The following is a 13,496-nucleotide window of genomic DNA, read 5'->3' on the forward strand; positions in this document are numbered from 1 at the left end:
GCCTCACTGGTCTCAGCTGTAAAATGGGATCCTGACGGCACCAATCTCATGGGTCATTCTAAGGAGTCAGTGGGAAAATATCTGCCAGTGGCTGACACACATAGGAGGCACATAGATGGTCCTTGATCAAGACACCCTGGGCATAGAATAATGTGACACATTGAAAAAGCAGGATCCCTGTTCTCAGGAGCTCATGGCACACAAACAGCTGACCTTAATACATAGGAAGGTCCCAAGGATGAGGCGTGCCCACCTGTGAGGACACAGAGACAGATGCCTCTGTTTCCAGGCTGTCCCAGGCCAGTTTTGCCCCAGCTGAATTACAACCATCAACTAGAATATGTTCTTTTTTTTTTTTTTTAAATGTTTTTTTTTTTTTTTTTTTTTTTTTTTTATGATAGTCACAGAGAGAGAGAGAGACAGGCAGAGACACAGGCAGAGGGAGAAGCAGGCTCCATGCACCGGGAGCCCGACGTGGGATTCGATCCTGGGTCTCCAGGATCGCGCCCTGGGCCAAAGGCAGGCGCCAAACCACTGCACCACCCAGGGATCCCCTAGAATATGTTCTTAAAGACCAAAAAATTCACTGTCTGATCCCTGCTGGTCTCCTTACATCTGGAACACCACACGGGTACAGAGAGGCCTGCATGACATCAGTGTGTGATCTGAGTTAAATTACTACTGATATTAACAAAGAAAAATACAGTTGCTGTCCTTAGCCTTCCACTCAGTGCTCTAGAGCTGTGATCTTGAGCAAATGTACCCTTTCCTTTTGTAAAAGCATCTGTGCCGAGCACGGGGAGGACACTGGGACACACAAGGGAGCAGAGCTGGCCCTTTCTGCCACTGTAGCCACAAAGTTTCTGTTTTGCTACCACTTCCTCTGTGGCTCTGAGTCAAGTTTTGAGAAGGGTGCTGTCTCTCCTGTGGGGCTAAGAAGTCCCCTCTGTGGTAGATGTGCTCTGCCTTTTAAGAAAATTGAGCTCTGTCTCTGGCCTGATTCCATCCTCCAAACTCAGGAATCTCTGTCCTTTCCAAGGCATAACTACCTGTGCTAGACACTCTACAAAGGAGCTTGTTGCCACATGAAACTTCCCTGTGATTCCCCACAAATGGGTGTCTCTTGGGCTTAAATATAAGCATTTTACCCTGTGGCCACCCAAGAATCCCACTCCTGGGGTATTTACCCAGATACTTTTATCTCTGTTCTGCCCCCTCCCCTCCAAAATATGTACAAAAATGTTCACAGCAGCTTTATACACAGTAGCCTAAACTGGGAACAGCCAAGGATCCATAGATATCCGTAGTACATAGAAAGGAACACTGTTCTGGAATTAAAAAGAATAAGCCACAAACCTATGCATTTACAGACACGCTGAACAAAAGGAGCCAGACACAAAAGCCTGTTGCCTATTGTGTGATTCTATGTGTAAGAAGTTCAAGAACTGACTTATAGTGATAGAAAACAGACAGAGGCACCTCCAGGTCATGCAGATGGGGGAGGCATGAGGGAGCCTGCTGGACGGCTGGAGGCATCCCATTATCTTGACCTGGGTGGTGGTTGTGCAGGGCTGAGCCTGCCCCCAAAATATACCCTGCTAAACACATTAAACCTGTGCCCTTCCACCCTCACTGTTTATGTTTGCCTTAATTTAAAAAAAAAAAAAAAAAAAGGAGAAAGAGAAAGCCCAAGAATTGGAGAAAGTTGGGTGGTGGAAGGCTGTGCACAGGTCTGGTCCCATCTCAGGCCCCCTCAGGAATCTTTGAACCTTCCTGTTCATCCCACAACTTCCTGTTTCCAGACTTGGGGGGTCCTCCATGTGCGGCTTCCTGGACTTTCTGAGCCCTCTGCTGGGAGTGCCTGGCACTCCCCTCCCCACCTAACGCAGCTCAAAGGTCACTCTGAGAAGCCTTCCCCAACGTTTCTGCTCTGTTCCTTGTCCTTTGTACTTTACGTTTCTCTATTACAGCGCTTATCACATTGTGTTGTTGTTACCTGTGTGCACCTCTGCCCCTACTTCCCATTAGGAGGCCCACTTGGGCACACCCTGGTCATCTGGGGCTCCCAGGGCAGTGGCCAGCAGAGTGACCAGGCATCATGGTATAGAGGATACAGATCTGACCCCTAAGTCAACAATGTGGCCCTTCTGCTGACCACTGGTGACCTGGGGCCACCATTTAACTGCTCTAAGCCTCCCCTTCTTCCTCCATGAGACAGGGGTCCCAGCAGTGCCCATTTCCCAGGGGCCTTGTGCAGAATAGGCAGGATGGTGCCTATGGACTGCCTGAGGGTCTGGCATCTGAGATTGGCTCGACTGCTGCTGCTCCCTGACAATATTTGCTGACTTGGTGGGTGGAAATGTGCTGACTTGTGTCACAGCCCCCAAGAGCCTCGATCAACTTCTCGGACGGCAGAGGTACCCAGGGGCACAGATGCAGAGCACCACGCCCTGGGGACTCAGATTTCCATCCCACGGTGGTGACTGAGGTTGGAGAGTCCGAACATGGAAATATCAGTTCTTCCTCTGTCATTAAGCCTCATGAGCCATTTGCCCATAAAAGGGGGCAGCTGCCATGACTGGACTCATGATTAATGAGCCAGAACATGCCTCCTGACCGTCTCCACCGAGTGCAGTCGGTGGAGAACAGCCTTGGCCTGCCCCGACTGGCCCTGCCCTCCCAGCCAGCCTCCAGGCACTGCTCTGCCAAGGGTAGGCAGCAGGGAACGGGGCTGGCGGCTCTGGCACGGAGGGCTTGGTGGAGATGGAGCCAAGAGGCTGTGGGCGAGTGAGTCTGGGGGAGGCAGTGTCTAATACACGAGGTCCTGCTTGTCATTGGTCTTCCAGAGCCAGCTGATCACCTCTGTGCTCAGGGCCAACTCCAGGCTGGAGCACCCCTCTCCATCCCATCTTTCTGGAGTCATCTGTGGGTAAGGGAGGAATTTGGAGAACATTTGCACAAAGCCCATTCTTCCTTCTTGTTGAAGCTTGAAAATAATCACCTTGGTATATATAATGAGCTCCTGCTTGGCACCTGGCACTGTGTTGGGAGTTGAATTCCTTGAGCTCAAGCAGACGAGCCCTCACCATATCATGCCCCTGCCTTCAGCCCTGTCCTGGCTGCCTCTAGAGCCACCCTGGTATCCCCCTTGGAGTTATACTAGCAAGTTCTCCCAGGTGCTGAGCACAGGAGGGCACTTCATTATTCTCTGCAGCACCTGTAAGATAGGTATGCTGTTACCTTTTTTATTACAGTGTAATTATACCATAAAACTCCCCATATGGGTCATGTGGAAACTCTGGTTAACTTCTCCACATGCCTGCACCATTTCATGTTCCTGCCAGCATGGATGAGGGTTCCAGTTTCCCCATATTTTCTCCAACGCTTGTGATTCCCTTTTTAAAAATAGCCATCCCAATTGATGTGAATACTATTCTCATTTTTTCAAGGGAGAGAAAGGAGGCTCAGAGAGGCCAAGTCACTTGCCTGAGGCCACACAGCCAGCAAGTGAGAGAGCCTGGATTTGACTCTAAAACTTGTGATCTTTTTTTTAAAGGACTTTATTTATTTGAGAGACAGTGAGTGTGTGTGAGAGAGAGAGAAAGCACAAGAGCAGGGCAGAGGCAGAGGAAGAAGCAGACTCTCCTGCTGAGTAGGGAGCCCGACGGAGGGCTCGATCTCAGGACTCCAAAATCATGACCTGAAATGAAGATGGATGCTTTATGGACTGAGCCACCCAGGCACCCCTAAAACTTGTGGCTTTTCAAAAAACCTTTTATTGAAGCATAACATACATGCGTAGAAGTATACATACTGTGTCCTGCTTGATGCATTTTGACATTGTGCTACTACCAACCTGAATTAAGGCCTGGAACAGTGCTGAACTTCCAGAAGCTGCCTCTTACCGCTTTCTGGTACTGTTTCCATTCAGGGGTAACCAGTAGTGTACCAGCTCATCCTGGTTCTTCCGGAACTTTCCTGGTTTTAGTGCTGAACATCCAGTGTCTCCAGAAACCCCCTCAGGCCCAGGTAAAGAGACATCTGGTCACCCCAGTAACCAGTACTCTGACCTCTCACAGCATGGAGTAAGTTTTGCCCACTTCTGGACTTGATATAAATGGAAGCAGCTACTCTGTTACTTCTGTGGCTAGTTTCTTTTCCTCAGTGTTGGGTTCATGCAGTTTGCATGCTGTGTGTAGCTGTAGATCATTCTTTGTCGTGTTGTGTTCCATTGGGTGAATATACTGCACATTCTTCATCTTTTCTTCCATTGCTGGACGTTTGGGTAGCTTCCAGTTTGTTCTAGTCTGGGGCTGCGGAGTGCTTAGGCAACATGTGTGTACAGGTCTTCGTGAGAACATATGTCAATATTTCTTCATAGGAATGGGACAGCTGGCTGCACGGGGTGCATGTGTCCAGCTTTAGCACATGTGAACGCACAGTTTTCCAAATTGGTTTAGCAGTTTCAGAGCATTCCAACTGCTCTGTATGCTGAGGCTTGTCACCGTCTTTTCCCACTTGAGCCATTCTGCCTGAGGATGGTGTGGTAGTGTCCCCCTGTGGCAGACCCCCTCTGAGGTTTAACTCACTAGCTGTTGTAGACATAAGCCAGGATGTGTACCCTGAAGGTTTCGATTCTCCTCCCAGCTCTGTCCTGAATAGCTGTGTGCAGTTGGCCAAGGCTCAGAGCCTCTACTTAGTCTATCACGGGGGGGTGATGGTAATACCTGCCTCCCAGTAGCTGGAGGGGGGAGGGCCATGCAGAGGTGGGAGGTGGGCCAGGGCAGTTAGCAAGGTTGTTCCTGGCCCCTGGGCCTGCTGCCAGCTCCTCTGGGCCTCAGTGGGAGCCAGGGCTGGTCCCTCCACGCAGGCTCCTTTCTAGACTCACTTGGTCAGTTGCTCAGCTGTCAGAGGTGCCGAGGGGCAGGCACAGGTGAAAAGTGCCATGCCCTGAGAACACAAATTTCTGTCCATCAAAGTCCCTCATTTTCCTGGGTCACCTGCCTCCTCCCTGGATCCAAGACTCCATGATTGTAGGGCTGTGTCCCTCACCTTCACTGCTGTGTCCCCAGATATTGGCACTGGGTTGCCCACATGAGGGGTTCCACTTGTTGAGTGGCTATGTGAATTCAGTCCTGAGGTGACCATTGCCCTAGCCACATTCCATGAGCTCAGGAGGCCACAGGAGGCCACTGCACTGGATGGTGCACATACAGAGTATTTCCATCATCACAGAAAGGTCTTTTGGACAGGGCTGACCTAGAATTCCTTACGCCATGCAGAACTTCATTATTAAGTTCCCTACAACCAAGAAAAGAAAGTTAAACCAAACACCATAAAACACAAGAGTGTATTTTTCTCATGAGAGATTTTCTTGCTCAAAACCAAGTTGCTTTTACTTGACACATAATTCTAACACTCTTGGTGTTCTGATTCCACAGGCTACAACAGAAGAGCAGTAACTTTGTGAGGTAGGGTACAGGGGAAGGTACGTTGGCAGCAGGAAGAAGTAGCCATCTGGTGCCAAGGGAATGGTTGGAGAAGCCATCCAAACAGACACAGCATCTCCAAGTCAGAGGCCAGTAAGCGGAGCAGCAGGCAGCTCTGTGGGCTACAGCTCACCAGTGGATGGCGGTACTAACAGTGGCCCTGGGGCAACCAGAAAAGCTGAAATTATGTTGGGTATCTTTGGTTTATGGAAACAAGGGGAGGGGAGTGTGAAAGGCATTTGAGGAGATTTGCTCCGGGACTGGGGCCCAGACTGACCCACGTAGCAGCAAATTGTTACCGCCGCTTTGCTTTTGCGGTACAGCTTTCCCTTTGTGGGATTAAAGAGAACATCAAAATATTTTGACAGGCCTTGCCCAAATGAGCCTGTGTGGGTTTCTGCCCTTGAGGCCGAGTGGAGCCGTAGGTGGCCTGGGGACCTGTGGGGCTGGGTGGCAACAGGCAGGCAGATCCTGACACCCTGGCTGTGCCGAGCTCTGGTTCTGGCACCCTCTCAGACTCTGGCTCCTGTGTGCATAGCACATGTGTGCACTGTGCATGCCCATCAGTACGCACGCTGGGATGTGGATCTGGCTGGAGGGCTTGGCAGAGCATGGGGTGGAGGTCGCAGTCCTGGCAGGTGTGAAATGGAATCCTGGCTCTGTCTCTTAAAAGCAGGAGTCTGTGGCAAGTGTCATCACGTCCCTTTGCCTCAGTTTTGTCTGTAGCGTGTGGATCAACAGGGATGAATACAGCCCCCTGCAGTGTTATGTACAGTGGAATGAGATCATGCCTGTAAAGTCCTCTGCGTGATGCTGGCCACATGGTACCTCCTCCATACATGCCAACCAGGGGGCACTGGTGTCTTTCTCTGTGGGAGGGGCTTCATGAGGCTTGGGTTTGCAGAGCGCATGTCCTTTCTTGTCACTAAAAAAATATGTTACTGATTATTCACCATACCCAAAAGGTTTGGAAACCACCCAGATGTCCTTTAGCTGATGAGTAAGTAAACCTGGCCTGGCGTATCTATTCAGTGGAACACTACTCAGCCATAAAGAGGGACAAAGTACTGATACGTGGTTCGCTACAGATGAGCCTCTGAAATGTTACATGCACAGAGCTAGAGAGAAGGGCCACGTGCTGTATAATTGCATCAATACGGAATGTCCACACAGGCAAATCAGTGGGGACACATAGCAGACTGGTGGTCAGCAGCACTATGGGGGAGAGCTCATAGGGAGTGACCACTTCACGGTCTGGAGTCTCCTTGTGGAGGGCTGAAAATGTCTTAGAACCAAACTGAGACAAAAGTGGCACAACATGGGGAATGAAATGCCACTGAGTTGTACATCTGACAACAGTTAAAACTGAGACAAAATTTTATCTCACATGAATTTTCTAACAAGCAGCAGGGGGAGGTGAGCTGAAACCCACTCCTCCCATCTGAGCACTTCGGTGGCACCACCATGGAGGGAATGGTGCTGTGGTTATTGTTACTGTTGTCGTCGTTGTTGACCATCCATGGGGACTGGAAAGAATTTCCCTCCCCTCTGACCAGATATCTCTCTTTTGAGGCCAGGGTGTGTGTTGAGGGGGCAGGTGGCAAGAGCAAGCCCTCCCTCATTCGAGCTGGGCAGTGCCACATGGCATCAGGCTGTGTGGAGTGGCTCCCTCTACATGATGACTCAGGCAGCATCCACACGGGCACAGAGGGGACCTGTCTGTGGTGTGGCTCACCCAGCAGAGTACAGGAGGCATGGGCCACTGCCCCCACCCTGTGACAAACAGCCTGTTTTTGTCCACCCAGGTCCCCAGTGGGGGCAGGGTTCCTCAACTTCCACATTCCCAGTCCTGGAGAGGTAGCTCATGGAGGGTGTTTCCAGACCTGCTTCTCCTCTTGGGGCCTGGGAGCCTCTTCCCTACTCCCCTTCCCAGGACTGGTGCTGGGCACCTTCCCAGCACGTACCTTGAGTCAGCCTGGAGCCTCATCTGGGAGGTCGCAGACATCATGATTCATGTTGGCTTTGAGAGAAATCCCCATGGAAACCAGCAGGCAGGTTGGGTGGGAAGGAGCCGGCTCCCTGGAAAGCAGGGGGAGGTGAAGACGGGGGGCCTCGTGGAGGGTGCTGCTTCAGGGGCCTTTGGTCACCCTACTCCCTGCCCATTCTGACGTGGGAAGTCTGACGAGGTGCCCAGTTTGGAATGTCAGCTCTGAGGGCCTTGGGGGCCCAATGGGGGGTCTGATGAAGCCCCTCTAGGCTCTGCTGTATTGAGCCCAGATCCAGGCATGGAGGAGACACCAGAGATGAAGCTCATCTCAAAAACAGAAGCAGAAGCAGAGTGTTCTCTCTCTGAGGGGCAGACACCGGGAACTCCCTGAGGCTGGCCTCTCATTGATCCTCAGAGCAAAAGGACAGAGACCCCCCTGCCCCGACTTGTTCCTCAGCCCCTGGAAGCATCCCTGGGAACCCAGACCCTGGCTTACAGACTTCTGGGTGCGCTGTAGTCACCTTGTGGGCAGTTGGCGGCCAGGCAGCCCCTCTGAACTCACATGGGCCAGAGCATGGCTTCTAGCAGGACCCAGCCAGGCTTGGCGCCCAGGATGAAAGCCACCACCCCCCCAGCCTTAGCCAGGGCTCCCCAGGTCTCTTAATATCTCTTTAATGAGAGCAATTTGGCAATGATGTAAAATATGCTCTTACCCTTTGTCCCAGTAATTCCATTTCTGGGAATCTGGCCTAAGGAAATAATCCTAAATATAGGGTAGAAAAACATGTTTCACAAGGATGTTCATTGTGGAGTTGTTTATAGTAGCATAAAATGGAACAACCACACTGTCTATGGTGGAGGCAGAGCAGTGATAAAATAGTGGCCAAATGTCTTATAGCCACTAAGTGATAGTTCTGGAAATTACTGTCTAGGATATAGGATGCGCATGTGATGTAACATTATGAAAAAAAAAGAAAGAGAAAGAAAGAAAGAAAGAAAGAAAGAAAGAAAGAAAGAAAGAAAGAAAGGAAGGAAGGAAGAAAGAGAAAAGGCAAGTTACAAAATCAATATGTACCGTATGACTTGGGCTGTGTAAAGAAAGATCATGCATAAAGAAATCCTAAGGAAAGTAGTACATGCCAAAGTGCTAATGAGTGGTCTTGACATTTTATCTGAAAGGTTGCCTCCCATTCATCATCTTCCAGATTATCTATAATATTCATGCATTGCCTTTCTTAGGTTGGAGTTATAATTTACATTCAGGGAAATTCATCCATTTGGCATTCAGATTTGAGTTTTGACAAAGGTATACAGCCAGGCACCACCATCATTGAGATACAGAGTACTTCTATCACCCCAGAAAGTTCCCTCATGCCCCTTGGTAAGTGGCCCCACCTGTGCCCCAGCTGCTGCTGACCACTGGTCTGATTTCAAGCCCTGTAGCCTTGCTCATTCCAGAATGTCACAGAAACAGGAATCGGGCAGTGTGCCTTGTCCTGCTCTTACACGTAGAAATAACTTAGTCTGCTTATTGTCCTCTTACATGTACCTCGCAGAGCTGGATTTCCTAGCTTCCCTCAGGTGGAGAATTTCATTTTTCCTTTCTATCTGACTCAGCCTTTACCCCATGTAGGAATCTCCTCCGCTGTAGCTCTGATCATCGTGTTCAGATTACTGGGGAATTATCAGTTATCTGTGAAATTGTCCCAGCCGTGTGAAAGTACCTAGGACGAAGGAGGTCCGTGGCCAGTTCTGGCTCACACCTAACTCTGAAGAGCAGCATTAAGGGGCTTTCAGGCCCGATCCGTCCCCTTTTCCTTGCAAGCTTCCCGGGCTCCCGCCTAGGCTCCGTCTGGGGAGGTGACACTGGTGACAACATGGCAGCAGTTAATTCCTCTTATAATGAACATTTTATCATAGGATACTGTGAGACATGCAGAAAAGTGACAAAGGCAGTACAGAATTTCCATATACCCCAAACCCACTACCCTGGTGGTGACCATCTCACAGAAACAGGTTACATTTGTCACAGCGAATAAACCAGTACTGATATGCGTTATTAAAGTCCATACTTTATTCAGTTTCCTACGTTTCTACCAAATGTGCTTTTTTGGTCCCAGGACCCCATCAGGGATCCCACAGTGCATGGAGTGGTCAGTCTCTGTAGACACAGGCTTCTCACAGTGGGGCAGTTGCTCGAGCTTTCTGGGTTTTGATGAGTACTGACCAGGTGTTTTAAGGAATGTTCCTCAATTGGGGTTTATCTGACGTTTTTCTTGTGGTTACACTGGAATTATGGGTCTGGAGGAGGAGAACCCCAAAGATAAAGTTGATTATTTCTCACAGTAGTTCCTTTTATTGGGCTTTTCAGAATGTTCCAGATGCTGTGCTAAAGCCCTCGACAGATTGGATTTCCTTTAATGCTTCTAATAATCCTGTATATTAAATTCTCATTCTTACCGTTGAATGAAATGGGCTCAGAGAGGTACAGTAACTTGCGTAACATCACACAGTAAGAGGCTCAAACCCAGGTCCTGTTGATTCTACAAATTTTACTTTTAGCCAGTATTGCTTCCAACAGTGGGAAAGCAGTACATCTGCTATTAAAAACCAGTATGTATTTATTTATACCCAACCTTTCCCCAAAAAGCCTGTGTTGCAACTTCTAATCAAGGCCACATTGAGGCAGCCGAAGCAGGGTCGTGAGAAAGGCAGATACAGGCGGTTAGCAAGCCCTGCCTCCTGGAAATCGCGCATGTCAGCAGCGGTCATCTCCCCGAGTGTGCTGCCACGGGCCTGGCACCGTCACAGGGCAGTACAAAGCCTCGTCGTGCTCCAGGTCCCTGAGGAGACTGACAGGTGTGCTTTCAGAGAAAGGAGGTTGGCCATTTGCTTGGTTTGAATAATCAAGTCCTAATGATGTTCAGAATGGGCCTTTTTCTATCTTTATATTGCGTGGTATGGTCTGGCAGTCTTCCAGATGTGCTAGCGGCCACATCTTAGCCCAGGTCTTCTAGGGGTACCAAGGGGTCAGCGGGCTGGAGTTTGGAGGCCAACTGGACCTCAAAGAGGGAGAGAGGTGGGTGTGAGCCATATAAGAAGGCCTCCAGCACATCTGGTACCCAGGTGCCATTGCTTCCTAAAGGATATATATTTTTTTAATTTATTAAATAATTTTTAACTTTTAAATTTAAATTTTAAAGTAATCAAAACCTTTCATCTTCCCAAGGATGTTCTATATAGTGATTATAAGTAGTACATGGATGAACACTTTTTTTTTTAAAACACTTTTTTATTTAGGAAAATAATCATTTATTAAGAAAATAACTATTAGCTTCTAGATGCCAAGGTCTGTTTGGGCACTTGGAACAGAACAGGTGGAAATTCCTGCTCCCGAGTGCTGAAACACTAGCAGGGGAGACAGACAGTCAGCAGCAAACAATAAATATTTGAATGTGGGTTCAGAAAATAAACATATAACCAATCCTCCAAACCCCTGGTTTCACTGATATTCTCAGGACAAGATGTGCCGTTAGAGCTGAGTCACTGATGGCAGGATGTTGAGAACATAGTAGTGCATGGGCTGCTGGCATAGGGTAAAGGGTGAAGGGGAGCCCACACATTTGCCTCCGGGATGCACCAGGGTAACCGTCTGGGTCAGACACTGCAGCTGCAGGGATGGGTGTTGAAGGGTGGCCTGGTGCTGGAGAGAAAGGCAGGATGAATTTGGCTGCCCCTCACCACCACGCCTGGGTCCCAGCCTTGTTCCATGCCTGGACTCATGCAAGAACTTCCAGGCTGTCCCTGCTTCTGTCCCCTCTTCCTGACTGGTCCCCCTGCAGCACTTCACCAGGAACCCCAGCTGGACCCACAGGTCCCTCTTCCCAAGCCATGTCTTACTGAGCCTTCCTCCTTTTGGCCTCCTCCCTGAACGTGCCCCGCCTGTTCCCACCCCTGGGCCTTTGCACAGACCAGGGGCTCCAGGTTGTATTTTCCCTCCACCTCTCCAGGGCACTGCAGCTCTTAGCCCTGTGCATACTTTTTTTGGAATCTTGGTGCAGCACTTGCTATTTATTTGCCTATTTTGTTTTTTGCCTCTTTGTGCTACTGGGCTGCTGTCTTAGCCACTGCTGTATTCCCAGCACCCAACGTGTGGGCTGTAACATAATAGGTGCCCAATAAATACGTCAGATGAATGAATGAGTACATGAACAAATCGATTGATCAATCTCTCTTATTTCCTGAGCCTGGTGGGCAATCATATCGGGGAAATTTGAGTCAGTTTATGCCCTCAATCCTCTCCACCTCCAGCACCACCACTGTTTCTCAACTTTGGCAGACAGAAATGGACATTTAAGAGCTCACAGGGGTCCTAAATCCTGATGGTACAATGAACTCATCAGGCTGTGGATTTTAGATCACATCCCCTCTTACTGATTGGTTAGAACACTGATTCCTGAGTCACCAGCTCGGTTCAGCCCTGGCCAGCCCCCTTCCCAGCTGGCTGTCCATGAGCACGTCACAGGACACCTCAGCTTCCTCATCTATGCAATGAGATGGCCCTGGCACCCGTATGTGGGACTCTTGTGAGGATGGAAGGAGAGAGCACTTGCCATGTATCTGGGGAGTGCTTGGCTTGGGAGAGGTTAGCTGTTACATTCTACCTTCTTGGCTGGGTTACACTTGCCTCTGATTCTGCTGAAGTACAGCTTCCTGGGGTCAGAGTGACAAGGACACCGCTGGTAGCTGGTGGCCAGCACCTCCCCCTGGCTCCTGGTGCCTTGTCTCTATAACAGGGAAGAGGGACTATGAATTTCTCTGTCCCCATCTGCACCCCAACATTGGCCAATGATAGCTGTCACTGTTATTTCTTTCCACACAAATGGTTGAGCCCTTGCCACGTGCCAGGCACTGGGGAGAGAGGACAGGGACCAGGACAGACAGGGGCCTGACACCTCCAAGCTGGAGTGTGGCCAGGAGACAGATATCCGCAGATGGCACACCATATAAGTCCACAATAATTAAATGGGGTGTGGGGAGCACTGGGGGTATGGGGAAGGATGTGACAAGGTGGTCTATAGCGCCTGAAGGGTAGCTGAGATGTCCCTGCAGAGCTGAGGCCTGGTCAGTAGAAGTGGAGAGGCCAGGGATTGGGCCACAACCTTTCTGGGCCAGCCTGAGTTTGTGGTGCCATGGGCAGCTAGGCCCGTTGGGGAGCACAGATGAAGAAAAGAAAGCAGGCAGGGCTGGAGGAAGGAGAAGGACCGGACCTGTGGGCCTGGCAAGGGTGGACGGGAGTGTGGGTTTCGTGCTTGGGCCACCGGGAGCTGTGAGAGAATACTGAGCAGGGAGGAGGGGGATTGAGTGTGCCGACTTGGAGCATGGCCCTGGGCGCAGAGTGGGGAGGTGCACATCTGTGCAGGGAGACAAGACAGAGAGGCCGGTGGGGCCTGTGACTGCTTTCTGGGCTGGAGAAGGTGGTGGCTCGGCCGCAGTGAGGACTGGAGAGATGCAGGCTCTGCCCTATGCTGAGCCCCATGGACACCCCGAGGAACAATGTACAGGCTTTGCCCTCCAGGTGCCCCCAGTCCACACCCCCAAACACGTGGGCAAGCTTCCACCACAGCCCGTTCCCGCCAGCTGGGACGCTGCCAGCCAGGAAAGATGGAATTCCTTTGGTTCCCAGAGTTGCCCAGTGTCTGTACAGTGTGCTGGTGGCCGGAGCGGGGATGTGTTCTGGAACCTTCTGAGATGTGGATATCGTGCCTAATCTTTTCTTTTTCTTCTTCTTTTTTTCTTTCTGCTGCAGCCAACTGGGTACATGGAAAACTCAGTCTCCTACAGCGCTATTGAAGACGTTCAGCTGCTGTCCTGGGAGAACGCCCCGAAGTACTGTTTACAGCTCACAATTCCTGGGGGGACGGTCTTACTGCAGGTAGGAGAAGCAAACATGAGCAAGCAGTTTCTTCTGCCCTGCCCCCCGTGCTCTCACCCTCCGCTTTTCCCTCAGAGGAAGACGG

At 50.3% G+C, this 13,496-nt stretch overlaps 1 protein-coding gene across 3 annotated transcripts in view; it reads left to right on the forward strand.

Moving 5' to 3' along the window:
- CMIP (c-Maf inducing protein) overlaps positions 1-13,496 on the forward strand; it is a 230,119-nt gene that overhangs the window by 129,362 nt on the left and 87,261 nt on the right. For all 3 annotated transcript variants that reach the window (XM_072819413.1, XM_072819414.1, XM_072819415.1), the window contains exon 2: positions 13,286-13,411. In XM_072819413.1, coding sequence (XP_072675514.1) covers positions 13,286-13,411 — 126 coding nt within the window. The remainder of the gene's footprint in view (positions 1-13,285; positions 13,412-13,496) is intronic.

Source organism: Canis lupus, chromosome 3, assembly GCF_048164855.1.
Source record: "Canis lupus baileyi chromosome 3, mCanLup2.hap1, whole genome shotgun sequence".
NCBI lineage: Eukaryota > Metazoa > Chordata > Mammalia > Carnivora > Canidae > Canis > Canis lupus.